Genomic DNA, 19,633 nt, shown 5'->3' with positions numbered 1-19,633 from the left:
TGTAGATAGTTCTCCTATTTACTTTAAATACTTAAGGTTTTCCCTCACTTTTACAATGGCAAACAGGAAGTACTGGAACATTGAGACGACCGTGAAGCTCTGCAGGACCCCTTGGCTTCCCCTCAACCCTACAGAAAATGTTCCTCTGGATCTGCACCTCCCTTGCTTCATCTTACCAAAAGACTGCCACCCTTTCCAAGAATATCCACCTGGCAAATGCAGGCTGGCAGCAATACAGAAACAATCACTGAGACTGGTAATTCAGATGATTCTGAGGCCCAAATCCTTGACACCCAGAGTCATGTTAGGGCCAGCCCTGGTGGCAGTATTGCTCTAACTGCTGAAATGATGCTGGGCCAGCATGTTGCTTGTTGAACTGGGTCCTTTATGAGGAGAGAGGTACATCATCAAAAATCAGGGGGCCCAATCTATACCCACTGGACATTGGTGAGTACTGTTGAGTGACAGGAAAAAAAAGAGTAGGAGCCTGAACTAGCTGCAAAGCAATGCTTGGGTCTAACCTTAGTCAATCATGAGGCAGTTCTGGGCCTCCTAGTAAGGAAGGGAGGTCAGAGGATAAATGAATGAATGAATGAATAAATAAGTAAATAAACATATTTCTTAAGAAAATAAACTGGTCATTATCTAATATTATTAATATAGTACGCTTTGCATGACTTATAACAGCCAGTGGATAAATAACTGATAATGAATGAATAAAGATGAATTATTTAATGATTCATTTTCTATCTGTGCCTGGAGGATTCCGTAGCACATGGCATTCCCAATCCCCTTTCCCCTTATTATGAGAATAAACAAGAAGCTGACAAAGGCTGGCGGGATTCTTCCCAACCAGTTTTTAGGACAGAAGGAGTTATGCTTCTGCAAGGCTACCCTTCTATAAGAGGGCTAGAATCTCCACTTTAAGGTAACCAGGTTTGTTACATGCCTTCCCTCATTTCTCTAAAATAGAGTAAGACATGGTAAGGAGAGTCTACAGAGCTGAGATCTGAACATCAGTTCGACTAACTTTATAACATTCATAGCATAACCAAAGAAATCTGGTGGGTACTGTGTATTGTGCAAGATTCCCTGCAAAAGCTCCTCAAGGCATTTTCCCACCATCACGTCAGAGGTAGAATGGATCATAAACGATGAAGTCATTGTAAAACAGGACCACCGCTTGACCACTCTCCTTGCAACATGGTGCTCTATTCTGGGAGATGAGCCATTCAAAACTCTAGGACACAGTCAGAAAAAGCCTGCCTGTGATACATGTTAAGAGCAAGCTGTTTCAGGACTTGAATGAATTCTTATTGTTGTTTTTTTTAAAAATTACATCTTTCTGTAAATTCAAGAATTTTCAACATTTAAAAGCCAGTCACAACTCTAGGCACTAACTGGAGGGCAATGCAGCTGTTGGGCAGGATGCCCAATCCGACCTACTTCCGAAAGTCCAACTAGAGACATCAGAATCAGTGCGTGTGCCACGTCATGCTCCAGAAAGTCAGGCAGTAACAGAGGAGAGGGAAATTATGATTAAGTCTGAATTACTTTTTGGGCCCTCTCTCTTCTCTTCTGAACCTTAGTGATTTTAATAGCTTGTGGTGCAAATATTTCTAAAGATGAGCTGCTCAAAATAAGGGCACAGTTTCTTATTTTCCAGAGAGAAAGTCTGTGGCTTAAACATGATCTCTGCATCAGGGAAATAAAGACGTGAAAAATGCTGGGTATCCTATTTTCTAATTTGCATTCATTTACCCCCAAAAGCCATTTACTTACTCTAATGATTGAATCTTTTCCCCTTCCCTGCTGCCATTATTTAATACCATTCTCATCTTACAGTCTGAACTTCTAATTGCCTCTATTTCTGAAAAACTTCAATAAGATTCTTTTTCAGATAAAAGTATTCTTTAAGAAAATTCCGATACGGGTAGGACCAATACAAACTATTTTCTTTAAACACCTTTTTGTTTCGGTTTTTTAATTAATTTTTATTCTTTAAATACCTTGATGGTACCAAACATCAAAAACAAACAAATAAACAAAAACAAACAAACAAAAAACCCTTCTAGAAATGTTTTAAAAGTAGTAGTTAAAATACAAACAAGCTCTAGAGAAGACATTATTTTAGACTGAAAATTTTCTTGGTGAATAATAATGAGTTACAATGCAATACAAAAAATCTCAAAGATTGATGACACACAGAGTGGCTGACACACACTCAACACTGTTCGGTAACCTCTAAGCACTGTCTCCATTTCTTTACCTTCCACTCACTCCCCATACTCAATGCACACTGGCCTTTGTCCAGATTGTCTCCCTGGAAGCTTCTCTCCTCGTTAAATGACTAATGATTTCGCTGTCATTCTAATGGGCACTAGTTGGACCTCGGGGGGAGAAAGCTTACCTCAAATATTAATCAATCAGAGTAGACCCAAGGTTATTCAGTGCACGCAGCACCACGCACCCACTGTAATGACTTCTGGAATGGACTCAAAAGCCGGAGTTGTGGCCACTGTACAACAGTGGTCCACCTCCTCAGGTATGCTGATGGGAAAGTGCTGTTTCTCTGCTGTGTCCAAACTGGGTAAAGGTTATGAAGTACTGCTTTGGACAGCAGTATCTGAAAATTTTAATTTATATTGAGCTGGAAGCTTTTCCCTGTTGCTTTGACTCACCAACAGACATTTACCAAGGAACTGCTAAGTGTCAGGCACCAGAGCCCTTCAAATCTTTGAAGATAGTTACCATAGCTTCCCCATGTGGGAAGCATTCCTTGAGAGTTAAACACTCCCCACCCCTTCCAGTATTTAACCCTGCCAGAGGGGACACAGGTTCAAATTCCTTGACCATTCTGGCCCAAACTCTTCATAGTCCATAGAGGTTGATCTCTGTTCCTTTGCATAGAGTGGTGCCCATTACAGGAACTGTGAATCCCTGCCTAGATACTGTATTTCCAGTAATGTAGCTTAAGGTCATGTTAGTTTCTACAAATCGGTTATTTCATACTGATAACTTCCATTAAGCCAACCGTCACCCTAAGATCTAACATCTTTTTAACAATGCTAAATGGTTATGTCCAAACTCTTCCATTACATAGTCTATTTCTTCAATCCTAATCATACCCTTCACCCCTGTTAAATCTGGTCTATTACATCAATCCCACAAACTTTTCCAATTCCAAGACCAATATCCAACAAAGGAGGAGATCAGCTTCTACCTTAAGTGCCTTTTAGTTATTTGCTACTTGAATAGCAGGCCCAGCTCTGGCCCATGTCTTCACCTAACCTCCACTTGAAAGCCCTGTCCTGTTTTCTCCAAAATTCTCACTTTTTTTAAATGATGGAAAATAAAGAAAATATGCTGAATTTACTTTTTCTCTGAAGTACGGACAAACCTTACTTCAGTCCTCTGTACAACCAGAGACTTGGCACTAACACAGTCTTTTTTTTTATATAGGGTCTGTTGGGGAAAGAGAGGTGGATTCAGAGTTAAGGGGAGGCTGCCTGAGGCAGGCACCATCTTTGGGAAGGGGAATAGGACCCAGAAACATCAGCTGAGGGAAGAAAAATGGGATTTAGGCAGGCTCGCGCGAACAAAGATGAAGATGTGGCTGTAAAACGGGATAAAAAAGGTAGAAAAATCAGGGCCTCCTTCTACTTATGGTCTAACATACCTCAGGGATAATTTTTATTCCCCAGTTCTAACAATTAAATCCCTTATGAGACCCAAAACAGGCTCTCAGCTCACTTCAGGATTATTTTAATTTTTGAGTGGGAGGGTGGTGGCGATAGGGGGGTATGGAAACTGTGAAACTGTATTCCATTTTATGGTAGGTATGAGAAAAACCCTAAATGGAGGGAAACTTTGGTAGTAAGTAAAAAAAAAAAGTTTAATTTGTAAGGCTTTGGCAGAGAAAAGAGGAATGTGATTCTGAGAAGAGACCTGGTACAAATAAAAAAAAAAAGAAAGAAAACTCTAACGGATTTTCAGTTTTCCAATAGAAATACCACTTAACGTACACAGAGCAGCTTATTTCGACAGCTCAACTGGTTCTTGGAGTCACAAGTATTAAGAACTGTGGCCAGGCCCAGGAACCCAACCACTGTGTTCCAGCAACCACAGAGTCTGGATTTCTTAGGAAAATGCCAATTTTCTCATCTGTTGTCCTCATAAACCATCAAAAAGTCCTATAAATATACTTATATGCCAAAATCCTTTCCTAGACAGTATACTGGTTTAGAAAATATGGACACTGTTCTACTATCAATAACTCTATTTCTATGGTAAAGTATAATTTATATTTCAAACAAGTAATTTATAGATACTTCCAAAATAATGCCTACCCCTGGGTTAGAAACTGGCTGGAAGTACAAGGGGAGAACACTGTTCTCTCTAACTAATTAAAATAATTACAGCTAGTAGTAGTTTCTCTCAGTTTATTTTATAAATCACTACAAAGTTCCAGACTATATTCTCTTTGAAATGCTTTTTGATTAGAAATATATGACAGTAATGTCTACTCATCTGAGAATTTTTTAGTTTTCCAGAACTAAGTTTCCTAAGAAACTAGTACCATCTTTATTAGTCTTCCACCACTGTGTGACATACTTTGGCCTGGTGGTCCAATAAAACGAAACAAAACAATCTAGAAATCAGTCATTAGAGAACCTCCCATCAAGCCTTGGCCTCTCCATGACCCTTTTGTTCCCCCATGTTATAATCACATCTGATTCCCTTCATCCAGGGCAGTGGTCCTCAACTTGGGACATGTACTGTGGTCACCCTGCAGAGCTTCCCTACATTGATCTGCTAGGGCTGTGGCCTGGGACCATGAAGGTTTGGGAGGAGACTGGGCTTGCGTGTTTTGACAAGTCTATGCAAATGATTCTAGTGCATATGCTAGCAGAGAACAACATATTTAAGTAGGTGAGGTTAGGAGTTACAACACTGGTCTCAAGGAATTAAGTCTCCCATTCTTAAGGAGAACTGACCAAAAGTATGACCACTGATTATGCAAGACTGCATGATCAAAATGAACAAAAGAGAAAGAACTGAATACACGCAGACCATTAGAGGTCGAGAAGGACCTCAGGGACATCTGCTTCTGTTTACAACACATCACAATTTTGTAAGAAAGTGCAGGGCTTCCCTGGTGGCGCAGTGGTTGAGAGTCCGCCTGCCGATGCAGGGGACGCGGGTTCGTGCCCCGGTTCGGGAGGATCCCGCATGCCGCGGAGCGGCTGGGCCCGTGGGCCATGGCCACTGGGCCTGCGCGTCCGGAGCCTGTGCTCCGCAGCGGGAGAGGCCACAACAGTGAGAGGCCCGCGTACCGCAAAAAAAAAAAAAAAAAAAGAAAGTGCATTATCTTTTTTAAAAGCATATTCCAGGCTCTAGTTCAGAAGACAGCATGAGCATCCTAAATGTAACACTCATTTTCAGACTCAATGCCTATCATGGATCAAGGTGGTGAACAACCCTCTGCAAGGTGGTGAACAACCCATCTGTAAAGTAGGGACCAGTGTGTTGCTTTTGCTATTGTTCTAAGAAAAATTTTGAAAAGGTTCAGTTCAAAATCATGACCTCTTTACTTTCAAAACAAGGTATTACACTGTCTGATCTCTCTTCCCTCCCCAAAAAGGTAAGGCCAACTAGAAACACGAAGTACTTTTAATTTGTCATTACTGCTCTTCAGTGACTGCAAACAGCCAAACTTAATTACTCTACACCCACTGTCACGAATCAAGTGGATTGGAGGCTGAGTCAGCAAAGTGTAAAATCTAAACACAAAAGAGCATAAATCTAAAAAGGAAAAAAAAAATCTTACCTTTGGTTTTTTGTTCCGTGACCTGCAAAATAAAGAGACGTGAGTAAATGAGACTTGCTTTCTAATTCTGTATTGTATTCTAAGACTACTTTAATTCTGATATTAGTAATTCAAGGTGTCAGATACATAGGCATACCTAAAATTCAGAAAAAGTCAGTTCAGACATCCTTCTAAACACAATGGCCATATGTCCAGCTATAACTTACACGACCATCATTATGAAAGATTCTAAAACTTAAGACAAAAAAGCATTCCACTCTCGTTAAATGAGGTCGTTGCACTGGGAATGCCATTTCCCATTCGGGGACTGCAATGACTAGAGAAAAGCAAATGGATGAGGCCCAGAAACAAAATTAACTACAGAGACAAAAAGATTTACCTGTGAGTATGGACTCAAACACTTGACTTCAAATCTAGAAAGCAAAGTTTAAGGGGCCATACTCAGAGGCATCAGAGATCACGGTAGGAAAGCTGGATTCAAAACCAAGCTATGCCACTTCCTGGCTATGCGATCTCAGTTTTTAATTTACCTTTTGAATGAAGATAATAACAGTATCTCCTTTGCAGAAAAGGATGCTGTAAGGATTAAATCAGATATCCTACACCAATGCTTAATAACTGCTATTATCATCAAAGTTTATAGAAAATAATGTGAAACAGAAATATTCAATAAGGTTGAAATATATAAATTTTGAACAAATACAGATTGCTTTGTTGAAAGTATTTCTTTATATAGTAACTAATACATTTCTGGAAGTGACTAACTTAAAAGGTTGGATATGCTGAATATAATAATGGGTTTTTGGAGAGTTTGGAAATGATGACTAGGAGCCACACGGAAAACTGCTTCTGCTATTAAGAGGGGAAAATAAAGGAGAGCGTCTAATTATACATGCCCTATAATATTTAAGCAAAACCACAAAAGGTCATGAATAAGAAAAATATTCCAAAGGAAATGCACCAGAATTCCAATAGGGGTTAAATCACATTATTGAGATCATGGGTTATTTTGACCCCCTTTTCCCAACTGTTAATCTTCCAAAAAATATTTTTATATTAGTTTTCCGACTTCTGTAACAAAAATATTCCTATAGAAGAGGTTTAATTATTTGTGGCTGGCAATCATACTAAGTTACTGCTTTGGGTGTTCATGAAAACATGGTCATCTTTGGAAGGTCTGTCCTGTGGCTAACCAGCCCCTTCAAAACGGATTCCAGCACACCAGTGAGTTAAAACAATCCACTTGGATGACCTCCTGGAGTGTTTCTTACATTCTTGCATTAAAAGACAAGCTAATTCTGCTGTACTGATTCTGTGGTAGGCAGCCTCTTAAAATGAATGTGTTTCCCAGTACTAACTGTTACAGAGCTCAATTCTACCGTATAATTTTTCTATAAGCCCACATATCGAAGAATGAACTGATTTGTATCCACATACCAATTCCTTAAGGCAACTAAAGATTTATACCACTGTAAATACTTCTCACAATGCCATTTGGAAGAACAGTTATACAGGAAGTCAATGCCTTCCCTAGCTGTAAGCAACAAACCCAACTAATGTCAAATGTGTCTTATAATGTGGGTTCTGTTAAAAAGAGCTGCCCCCAGACGGTGAAAAGCTGGATGATCAAAACATATGTTCTGCCAACGCTAAACAATGATTCTTTAGCAGCAGGAGACTAACGAACGTGAGTGAAATCCTTCTCTGACACCTCTCTCATGAGTGAAATCTAACAGTTTACTCAGGGATGGTTCTAGAAAGAGCAAACCGCCATAACCACTGAGCATAAAGGAAAAGAAGCTCGTGCTTAATTTCTATGTAGAAAAAACTTAATTTAGCTAAATAAAAGTCAGTTCTTCAGGAAAATTATGTTGCCAGCATCCATTCTTGACCGTTCACTTATTTTTTTAAATACATTTATGTATGTATGTATGTATGTATGTATGTATGTATGTATGTATTTATGGCTGTGTTGGGTCTTCGTTGCTGCGAGTGGGGGCTAGTCTTCATTGCGGTGCACGGGCTTCTCACTGCAGTGGCTTCTCTTATTGTGGAGCATGGGCTCTAGGCACACAGGCTTTAGTAGTTGCAGCACACAGGCTCTAGAGTGCAGGCTCAATAGTTGTGGCGCACGGGCTTACTTGCTCCACAGCATGTCGGATCTTCCCAGACCAGGGATCGAACCCACGTCCCCTGCACTGACAGGCGGATTCTTAACCACTGTGCCACCAGGGAAGTCCCGACCATTCACTTCTTTTTTTCTTTTTTTTTTAAACATCTTTATCAGAGTATAAATGCTTTACAGTGTTGTGCTAGTTTCTGCTGTATAAAAAAGTGAATCAGCTATATGCATACGTATATCCCCTCCCTCTTGCATCTCCCTCCCACCCTCCTTATTCCACCCCTCTAGGTGGTCGCAAAGCACGGAGCTGATCTCCCTGTGCCATGCAGCTGCTTCTCACTAGCTATCTATTTTACATTTGGTACTGTATATATGTCAATGTTACTCTCTCACTTCGTCCCAGTTTACCTTCCCCCTCCCTGTGTCCTCAAGTCCATTCTCTACGTCTGTGTCTTTATTCCTGTCCTGCCCCTAGGTTCATCAGAACCTTTTTTTTTTAAGATTCCATATAATATGTGTTAGCATATGGTAATTGTTTTTCTCCTTCTGACTTACTGCACTCTGTATGACAGACTTTAGGTCCAGCCACCTCACTACAAATAACTCAATTTCGTTTCTTTTTATAGCTGAGTAATATTCCATTGTATATATGTGCCACATCTTCTTTATCCATTCATCTGTCGATGGACACTTAGGTTGCTTCCATGTTCTGGTTACTGTAAACAGTGCTGCAATGAACACTATGGTACATGATTCTTTTTGAATTATGGTTTTCTCAGGGTATATGCCCAATAGTGGGATTGCTTGGTCATATGGTAGTTCTATTTTTATTTTTTAAGGAACCTCCATAGTGGCTGTACCAACTTACATTCCCACCAACAGTGCAAGAGGGTTCCTTTTTCTTCACAACCTCTCCAGCATTTATTCTTTGTAGATTTTTAGATGATAGCCATTCTGACCGGTGTGAGGTGATAGCTCATTGCAGTTTTGATTTGCGTTTCTCTAATGATTAGTGATGTTGAGCATCTTTTCATGTGTTTGTTGGCAATCTGTATATCTTCTTTGGAGAAATGTGTATTTAGGTCTTCTGCCCATTTTTGCTTTGGGTTGTTTGTTTTTTTAATATTGAGCTGCATGAGCTACTTGTATATTTTGGAAATTAATCCTTTGTTGGTTGCTTCATTTGCAAATATTTTCTCCCATTCTGAGGGTTGTCTTTTCGTCTTGCTTATGGTTTCCTTTGCTGGGCAAAAGCTTTTAAGTTTCATTAGGTCCCATTTGTTTATTTTTGTTTTTATTTCCATTTCTCTAGGATTTGGGCCAAAAAGGATCTTGCTGTGATTTATGTCATAGAGTGTTCTGCCTATGTTTTCCTCTAAGAGTTTTATACTGTTTGGCCTTATATTTAGGTCATTAATCCATTTTGAGTTTATTTTTGTGTATGGTGTTAGGGAGTGTTCTAATTTCATTCTTTTACATGTAGCTGTCCAGTTTTCCCAACACCTCTTATTGAAGAGGCTGTCTTTTCTACATTGTATATTCTTGCCTCCTTTATCAAAGATAAGGTGACCATAGGCGTATGGGTTTATCTCTGGGCTTTCTGTCCTGTTCCATTGATCTACATTTCTGTTTCTGTGCCAGTACCATACTTTCTTGATTACTGCAGCTGTGCAGTATAGTCTGAAGTCAGGGAGCCTGATTCCTCCAGCTCCATTTTTCTTTCTCAAGATTGCTTTGGCTATTCGTGGTCTTTTGTGTTTCCATACAAATTGTGCAATTTTTTGTTCTAGCTCTGTGAAAAAGCTCTTGGTAGTTTGATAGGGATTGCATTGAATCTGCAGATTGCTTTGGGTAGTATAGTCATTTTCACAATGTTGATTCTTCCAATCCAAGAACATAGTATATCTCTCCATCTGTCTGTATCATCTTTAATTTCTTTCATCAGTGTTTTACAGTTTTCTGCATACAATCTTTTGTCTCCTTAGATAGGTTTATTCCTAGGTATTTTATTCTTTTTGTTGCAATGGTAAATGGGAGTGTTTCCTTAATTTCTCTTTCAGATTTTTCATCATTAGTATATAGGAATGCAAGAGATTTCTGTGCATTAATTTTGTATCCTGCTACTCTACCAAATTTAGTGATTAGCTCTAGTAGGTTTCTGGTAGCATGTTTAGGATTCTCTATGTATAGTATCATGTCATCTGCAAACAGTGACAGTTTTACTTCTTCTTTTCCGATTTGGATTCCTTTTATTTATTTTTCTTCTCTGACTGCTGTGGCTAAAACTTCCAAAACTATGTTGAATAACAGTGGTGAAAGTGGGCCACCTTGTCCTGTTCCTGATCTTAGAGGAAATGATTTCAGTTTTTCACCACTGAGAACGATGTTGCCTGTGGCTTTGTCATATGTGGCCTTTATTCTGTTGACGTAGGTTCCCTCTATGCCTACTTTCTGGAGAGTTTTTTTTATCATAAATGGATGTTGAATTTTGTCAAAAGGTTTTTCTGCATCTATAGAGATGATCATATGGTTTTTCTCCTTCAATTTGTTAATATGGTGTATCACATTGACTGATTTGCGTATATTGAAGAATCCTTGCATCCCTGGGATAAATCCCACTTGATCATGGTGTATGATCCTTTTAATGTGTTGTTGGATTCTGTCTGCTAGTATTTTGTTGAGGATTTTTGCACCTATGTTCATCAGAGATATTGGTCTGTAGTTCTCTTTTTTTGTGACATCTTTGTCTGGTTTTGGTACCAGGGTGATGGTGGTCTCGTAGAATAAGTTTGGGAGTGTTCCTCCCTCTGCTATATTTTGGAAGAGTTTGAGAAGGATAGGTGTTAGCTTTTCTCTAAATGTTTGACAGAACTTGCCTGTGAAGTTATCTGGTCCTGGGCTTTTGTTTGTTGGAAGATTTTTAATCACAGTTTCAATTTCAGTGCTTGTGAATGGTCTGTTTATATTTTCTGTTTCTTCCTGGTTCAGTCTCAGAAGGTTGTGCTTTTCTAAGATTTATCCATTTCTTCCAGGTTGTCCATTTTATTGGCATATAGTTGCTTGTAGTAATCTCTCATTACCCTTTGCATTTCTGCAGTGTCAGCTGTTACTCTTCCGTTTTCATTTCTAATTCTGTTGATTTGAGTCTTTGCCCTTTTTGTCTTGATAAGTCTGGCTAAGGGTTTATCAATTTTGTTTATCTTCTCAAAGAACCAGCTTTTAGTTTTATTGATCTTTGCTACTGTTGCCTTCATTTCTTTTCCACTTATTTCTAGTCTGATCTTTATGATTTCTTTCCTTCTGCTAACTTTGGAGTTTTTTTGTTCTTCTTTCTCTAGTTGCTTTAGGTGTAAGGTTAGGTTGTTTATTTGAAATGTTTGTTTCTTGAGGTAGGACTGTATTACTATAAACTTCCCTTTTAGAATTGCTTTTGCTGCATCCCATAGGTTTTGGTTGTCGTGTTTTCACTGTCATGTGTTTCTAGGTATTTTTTGATTTCCTCTTTGCTTTCTTCAGTGATCTCTTGGTTATTTAGCAGAGTACTGTTTAGCCTTTACGTGTTTGTATTTTTTTACAGATTTTTTTCCTGTAATTGATATCTAGTCTCATAGCGTTGTGGTCAGAAAAGGTACTTGATACGATTTCAATTTTCTTAAATTTACCAAGGCTTGATTTGTGACCCAAGATATGATCTATCCATGAACATTCTCATAGAGAATGTTCCATGAGCACTTGAGAAGAAAGTGTATTCTGTTGTTTTGGGATGGAATGTCCTATAAATACCAATTAACTCCATCTTTTTTAATGTATCATTTAAAGCTTGTGTTTCCTTATTTGTTTTCATTTTGGATGAGCTGTCCACTGGTGAAAGTGGGGTGTTAGAAGTCCCCTACTATGATTGTGTTACTGTCAGCTTCCCCTTTTATGGCTGTTAGCATTTGCCTTATGTATTGAGGTGCTCCTATGTTAGGAACATAAATATTTACAATTGTTATATCTTCTTCTTGGATTGATCCCTTGATCATTACGTAGTGTCCTTCTTTGTCTCTTGTAATAGTCTTTATTTTAAAGTCTATTTTGTCTGATATGAGAATTGCTACTCCAGCTACAGGGTCTCCTGTAGATAGCAATATATACGGGTCTTGTTTCTGTATCCATTTAGCCAGTCTACGTCTTTTGGCTGGAGCATCTAATCCATTTACATTTAAGGTAATTATCGATATGTATGTTCCTATTACCATTTTCTTAATTGTTTTGGGTTTGTTACTGTAGGTCTTTTCCTTCTCCTGTGTTTCCTGCCTAGAGAAGTTCCTTTAGCATTTGTTGTAAAGCTGGTTTGGTGGTGCTGAATTCTCTTAACTTTTGCTTATCTGTAAAGGTTTTAATTTCTCCATCGAATCTGAGTGAGATCCTTGCTGGGTAGAGTAATCTTGGTTGTAGGTTCTTCCCTTCCCTCACTTTAAATATGTCCTGCCACTCCCTCTGGCTTGCAGGGTTTCTGCTGAAAAATCAGCTGTTAACCTTATGGGGATTCCCTTATATGTTATTTGTTGCTTTTTCTTTGCTGCTTTTAACATTTTTTCTTTTATTTAGTTTGATTAATATGTGTCTCGGCGTGTTTCTCTTTGGGTTTACCCTGTATGGTACTCTCTGTGCTTCCTGGACTTGATTGACTATTTCCTTTCCCATGTTAGGGAAGTTTTCGACTATAATCTCTTCAGATATTTTCTCAGTACCTTTCTTTTTCTCTTCTTCTTCTAGGACCCCTGTAATTCCAATGCTGGTGTGTTTAGTGTTGCCCCAGAGGTCTCTGAGACTGTCCTCAGTTCTTTTCATTCTTTCTTCTTTAATCTGCTCCCTGGCAGTTATTTCCACCATTCTGTCTTCCAGCTCACTTATCCGTTCTTCTGCCTCAGTTATCCTGTCGTTGGTTCCTTCTAGAGTATTTTTAATTGCACTAATTGTGGTGTTCGTCCCTGCTTGTTTGCTCTTTAGTTCTCCTTGATCCTTGTTAAACGTTCCTTGTATTGTCTCCGTTCTGTTTCTGAGATTCTGGATCATCTTTACTATCATTACTCTGAATTCTTTTTCAGGTAGGTTGCCTATTTCGTCTACATTTGGTCTTGTAGGTTTTTACCTTTCTCCTTCTCCTGTAACAGATTTTTTTGTCATTTCATTTTTTTTTTTTTTTATGGGTGGTGCTGTATTCCTGTCTTACTGGTTGTTTGGCCTGAGAGGTCCAGCACTGGAGTTTGCAGGCAGTGGGATAGTGCTGCGTCTTGGTGCTGAGATGAGGACCTCTGGGAGGCCTCCCTCCAACTGATATTCCTTGGGGTCTGAGGTTCTCTGTTAGTCCAGTGGTTTGGACTCGGAGCTCCCACCACAGGAGCTCGGGCCCGACCTCCGGCCTGGGAACCAAGATCCTGCAAGTCCGTTGCTGGGGGTTCCTCCCGTCCCCTTAGGTGTCCGTGGTCCCCCACTGGTGCCTGGTAGGTGCCCTAGTTGTGAGGAGATGTGAATTCCACGTCCTCCTAGTATGCCATCTTGACTCCGCCATCCCCATTCACTTATTAAACTTTTTTTTTTTTTTTTTTGCGGTACATGGGCCTCTCACTGTTGTGGCCTCTCCTGCTGTGGAGCACAGGCTCCGGACGCGCAGGCTCAGCGGGCATGGCTCACGGGCCCAGCCGCTCCACGGCACGTGGGATCTTCCCGGACCAGGGCACGAACCCGTGTCCCCTGCATCGGCAGGCAGACTCTCAACCAGTGCGCCACCAGGGAAGCCCAAACAAACATTTTTTGACACTTTTGCACTGGGCACTGTCCTAGTTACTGGAAATACAAATATGAATAAAGTCTTGAGAAACTTAAGAGCCAGTCTAATGGGGTAGACAGAAAGAGATGATTGTAAAGCAATGGGGTAGGCTGAGAGAAAGATGTGGAAGCACTAGGAAGAGGCACCACAAATGTTTGCTGACTGACTGAATGAATGACCCCATTATAGAACCTCTGGCACATTCTCTACCATTCTTTGCATTATAGCACGTTTGCTGACTGACTGAATGAATGACCCCATTATAGAACCTCTGGCACATTCTCTACCATTCTTTGCATTATAGCACATTTTATGCCTCCTAGTTGAGGTGCTGTCTCTACAGTGAGGTCAGAAACCACTAAGACGGTCACATGGTGAGCTTTGTGCTCGCTCCTTAAAAGTGCTAAATCAGAATCTAATTCTGAAATTACACAATGGTTCAGTATGATAAAACAATATCAAAGGCCATGTGTTAAGCCTAGATCCTGTGTCAGCCAATCTAGAACATTTCTGAACAAAAATGAGTGAATTTTTATTGTTCATAATTAACCATTTGAAATTTCATTTATAGTGATTTTCCTCTTTGCTGTAACTTTTAAACCAGTTCTTAATGCAGATGCAAATACACGGGGGTGACTGTCCAGCTGTATATATGAAATTCTCTGCATAAATAATCCCAATTCACTCTCAAATAAATCCACACCATCTTTTATTTTAAATCATTTTTCTTAGTAGGATCCACAACGAAGGTTTACAGATGCACATTTTATTAATCACTTCTAGTATTGACGTTTCAGGTTAAAAAACATGGTTATCTATGTGAAGAATGAGGATGAACTGTACAATTGCCTAAAACAATCACTCTATTAGGCATCTTCTTGTAACCAGCCTTTGTTCAAGTTCCCCAGTGGCCAGCTTATAACCACGTATTCCCACAGACTGCAAAATCCAATTTTTGTAACAATTTATTAGATGAAATGTGAATGCCCTAAAGGAAGAAAGCCTTGGGGCTTCCCTGGTGGCGCAGTGGTTGAGAATCTGCCTGCCAATGCAGGGGACACAGGTTCGAGCCCCAGTCTGGGAAGATCCCATGTGCCACAGAGCAAGCCCGTGCACCACAACTACTGAGCCTGTGCTCTAGAGCCCATGAGCCACAACTATTGAGCCCGCGTGCCACAACTATTGAAGCCCGCACGCCTAGAGCCCGTGCTCCACAACAAGAGAAGCCACCGCAATGAGAAGCCCACGCACCGCAACAAAGAGCAGCCTCCACTTGCTGCAACCAGAGAAAGCTCACGCGCAGCAACGAAGACCCAAGGCAGCCATAAATGGAAGGAAAGAAGGAAGGGAGGGAGGGAGGGAGGGAGGGAGGGAGGGAGGGAGGAAGGAAGGAAGCCTACACTGAGGTTCACTATCCCATCACTCCTGTAGGAAGGTCACTGCATGTGGGTACAATGCCCCTGATACCCTAGAGCTGGTGGACCCGCACATCACAACCTTGGTGACGTGGAATGTGGCAGTATCCACCAAGTATAAAAAAGAAGCCTCTGGGGGCTTCCCTGGTGGCGCAGTGGTTGAGAGTCCGCCTGCCGATGCAGGGGACATGGGTTCGTGCCCCAGTCCAGGAAGATCCCACATGCCGTGGAGCGGCTGGGCCTGTGAGCCATGGCTGCTGAGCCTGTGCGTCTGGAGCCTGTGCTCCGCGACGGGAGAGGCCACAACAGTGAGAGGCCCACGTACTGCAAAAAAAAAAAAAAAAAAAGCCTCTGGGTCGTCATCTGACATTTTTATTCAGGCTCTTTACTGTCATTTTAGGCAGTTCTAACAAGCTCAGATTAGAAGCAGGTACCCTGACAGCATGAAGATGTGATGGTGAGCACACCACTATTAACAGAACCAGAAACACAATTAAAAGCAGACAAAACCTTAAAGAGCATAGTAGTCTATTACAGCACCAAACAATAATAAATATTCCTTTTAATTAAGTCTTGAAGAAAAGATAAATTACATTTCACATGTTTAATGTGGCAGCGTCATATGCAATCCAATTCAGAAAATATTTCCACTGTTTTTTTTTGTGCCCGCACTCCCAAATGATTTCAATAATTCAGAGAACAGAATAATGGGAAACACTCTATCCAACAGTGCTGGGGTAACTTGTAGTGTCCCTTGAGTTCGAATTTCTAGAGTCTGTTTCTAAATCTAGAGTTCCCTCTGAAGCTGGTAACTGTTTCCCCTCCATGAACTTAGCTTCAGTAACCTGGCTCCACAGCAGGGACCCTCAAACCTGCCTCACACTGAGGCCCTGCTTCCCAAGTGCTTCAGGTGGTGGTAACAAGAACTAGAGGCAAAGTGATTCTGCCGGGCACTTTGCAAAGGCAGAAATGCAACCGTGCCGAGCCAGAGTCTGCAGTGAAGTGGGGGAAGTTAGCTCAGACAGTGGCCAGGGCAGAGGGGCACGCTCTTCAGCAGAGGGGGCAGGGCGGGGAGGTCTACCCACTCTCTGTTCCCCACAACACTGTCAGGCAAACACTTCAACTAAGACTTGACAGTTGTCAGTCCTATGTCTTTTTTTCTTTTTTATAAATTTACTTATTTATTTATTTTTGGCTGTGTTGGTTCTTTGTTGCTGCGCGCAGCCTTTCTCTAGTTGCAGAGGGCGGGGGCTACTCTTCATTGTGGTGAGCGGGCTTCTCATTGCGGTGGCTTCTCTTGTTGCGGAGCACGGGTTCTAGGCACGCCGGCTCAGTAGTTGTGCCTTGCAGGCTCTAGAGCGCAGGCTCAGTAGTTGTGGCTCACGGGCTTAGTCACTCTGCGGCATGTGGGATCTTCCTGGACCAGGGCTTGAACCCGTGTCCCCTACATTGGCAGGCTGATTCTCAACCACGGCACCACCAGGGAAGCTCTGTCTTTTTTTCTTTTAGCATCTTTTTTTCCCCAAGCAAATGCCTCAAAGCTGTGCAATACTATCTCCCCCAGAGCATGAAGCAAGCCCACCAGATCCTCTCTGAGGGAGATTTCTTTACAGAATTATCAAAAGGTAGACTCATATAAATGATAATGTTGTAGGTGGACCAGAAGGACAAGATCAGGGCAAATGGCAAGCTTTGAAAAGTTATTCTACAAGCTTAAGAAAATGGAGATTAATCATGACACAAATAAGGAAACAGTACAAGCATTTAAGTGTCGGTAACTCTCTTGCTTTTCTCAGTATTGTTTACTGTTGTTTTCAATAAAATCAGCTATAGCATTAATTTAACATCTACTTTATGGTAACAAATGCAGGTCTTTAACTTTCTCCCACTTTCAAATCTTAAAACTCTTAAGTAAATTAATGCCTCAAGTAGCATTATTAAGATTGTCAGGTATCCAAACTAAGGCAGTTACTTATTCTAGATGCTTGGCTACGTAAAGACAGACTTTAATTGGTAAAACCCACCTTCTGAGTGGCTTCTTTTTTCTTTTTATCCTCTTTCTTCCTTTTCTTGTCTTCCATTAACTGTTCTTCCCTTTCTTGCTCCTTCTCTCTGTTAAAGTAATGTCACACAAGGTTAAACATCTCTATCCACAGTTTATTTGTGTAGCAAATTAAATGCTTATAGATGGTAGGCAAGGCAACAAACATTTCATCTCTGACTGAGCAGAGCACAGTATTCTACTTAAGCTAGGAGGATACATAAAACTCACCACATTTAGTTATCCCCTTTATTTTGGTTTGTAACCCCCTTTGCAAAACATGACATTAAGTTTGGTTTTAAAGAAACCCATTAAAGAGAGGCTTTATAATATCTTCCTAAACACACACACACACACACACACACACACACACACACACACACACACACACGAGATTAATGTATTTCCACTCAGCAAAGAACCTGATTTGAATATATGACAACATCCAGTTGGCTTCTGACAATATTCCTCACAAATAATGCAGAACATGACTTCAGTTTTGGTACACAGGTATTTATCATAACTTAGGTGTTTTCCCATGACAGCTTCAGAGCGGTGAACATAAAACCCTATGTTCTAAATTCCATATTTTTCTTCTGCATTATTAACACTGTATGTTTTACATGTTTTCTACTTGTGTTTTTAAGGCAGTATTGAAGGTCCTACAAACCCATGTATTCCCTATTGGGTGATTTGACAATTAAGATCATCAGGTTTTGCTCTCCTCAATTAAAATAAAACATAAAAAAAATCTAGTTGAAGAAACATGCTGAATCCTAAGAAACTGTAACTTATACCTCACATTTGAAAAATAACTGTAAAATGTAATATTTATTCTACTATATATTATATTCTTACCTATAGTCTAATATTCTAATATATATAGAAGGCTGTCAACTTCTATGTATTGACTGGGAAAAATGCATAAACAACCACTGGTGTAACCTTGTGGTGTAGCCACAAGGCAGGAAACTCCAGACGCCATGCTTATTGAATTTCAGAGCTGGAAGGAGAGTTAGGGATCCAGCTCCCAGTTCCAACCTCTGAGCAGATGCTGCCTGCAGTACTTGTGATTTTAGGTGATCCGACACACCGAGTCCACGGTTGCACAGATATCACCTAGAAAAAGGCTAAATTAAATGTCAGAGAAATTAAAGAAAAATGTTGAATGTTTGCAGACGTGACAAAGATCACAAAGATGGTCCTTGAAGGACTCAAGTTTGGGGAGTGAAACTCACTCAACCTACCTAAAAGGAACTGAGGACCCACACTGAGGCACACTCTCATGAATAGGTAAATAGTGCTTTATTTATAGAAAACAAGAACTAATAAACAAACAAAAAATAAGTGCTTTACCTATATATCAAGTTTTCAGTGGCTCTTTCTACATTCACAAATACTGCCCTTTCTCCTTCTGTATCTCTGGGCGTTAATATACAAAAGCCTAAAATCCACGATTCATAGTCCAAGGCAACTTCCATGAACACTTCAAAAATAAAATCAAGGAAGAGATTTTATTGTAATTTCCTTAGGTTTAAGGCTGGATTTCTTTGGAGTCAGATTGTGTGCCATCAGCCTAAGTGTGAAGTTCTTGGTGAAAATCCACTTGCAGCCGTGGACTGCTTTAAGAAAATGGACTTACGAAAATTGGCAAGATAGATGTTGACCATCTAAGGTAGGCTGGCCACAGATCCTGTTATATTTGGCTCCTACGGCCTCTCGCTTCCTCTGGCTGCAAATGGAAGAAGATGGGGTTCCTCATGACCCAGTTACTGTAACTTGATTTCCATATTTTAAACTAAAACTGACTACAGAAAAAGAGCAACCACAGCCTGAATATCTCCTGTTTAAATATTCAATGCTCTAAAAAGCATTAAGTTGCAAAACTAAAAGTTTATTTTTTAAATGCAATGTAGAAAAATAAAAAGCAGTCTTTTTTTTTTTTTAGAATTGTGTGATCCGTTTTATACATTACTATTTCAATATGTCAAGTGATAAACATTGGAAACAGAAGATAAAGCAGTAAGTCTTTAATGAGACACCTTTTTAAAAAACAACTAAGCTTTTCAAATATTTTTTCCTATAAACAGGTAATTCAGGGAAAGGGACTGAAATTTATGTTCACTACAAGCAGATTTATTTCCAAAACAAATATTTTTCAAAGCTTTCCAGGAGACAGGCTGTGCTTTCACCCTGATCTTTTACTCCGTGTGTTGGTAGAATTGAGTCTTCTCTTTAAATTTCACTTCCTTAGGAAGAATTTATTTTCCCAAACCAAGCCTGACTTAAAAACCTACCATTTGCTTAATAATGAATCAGAAAGTGTGGGGTTCACTTTTCTTCTAATTCGGTTGTGCTCTATCTTGGCTGCACGTTAGTACCATTTGGGGAGCTTTAAAACATCTCTATG

General features: G+C 40.1%; 1 protein-coding gene across 9 annotated transcripts in view; it reads right to left on the bottom strand.

Moving 5' to 3' along the window:
* Window positions 1-19,633, bottom strand: part of TNRC6B (trinucleotide repeat containing adaptor 6B) — a 261,509-nt gene that overhangs the window by 67,756 nt on the left and 174,120 nt on the right. For 8 of the 9 annotated variants that reach the window (XM_067698163.1, XM_067698167.1, XM_067698165.1 and 5 more), the window contains 2 exons: window positions 17,207-17,294; window positions 5,831-5,852 (listed from right to left, as the gene is read on the bottom strand). In XM_067698163.1, the coding sequence (XP_067554264.1) occupies window positions 5,831-5,852; window positions 17,207-17,294 (110 nt within the window). The other variant, XM_067698171.1, reaches the window with a different exon arrangement.

Source organism: Pseudorca crassidens, chromosome 11, assembly GCF_039906515.1.
Source record: "Pseudorca crassidens isolate mPseCra1 chromosome 11, mPseCra1.hap1, whole genome shotgun sequence".
NCBI lineage: Eukaryota > Metazoa > Chordata > Mammalia > Artiodactyla > Delphinidae > Pseudorca > Pseudorca crassidens.
This window is presented reverse-complemented; position numbering and strand designations above follow the sequence as displayed.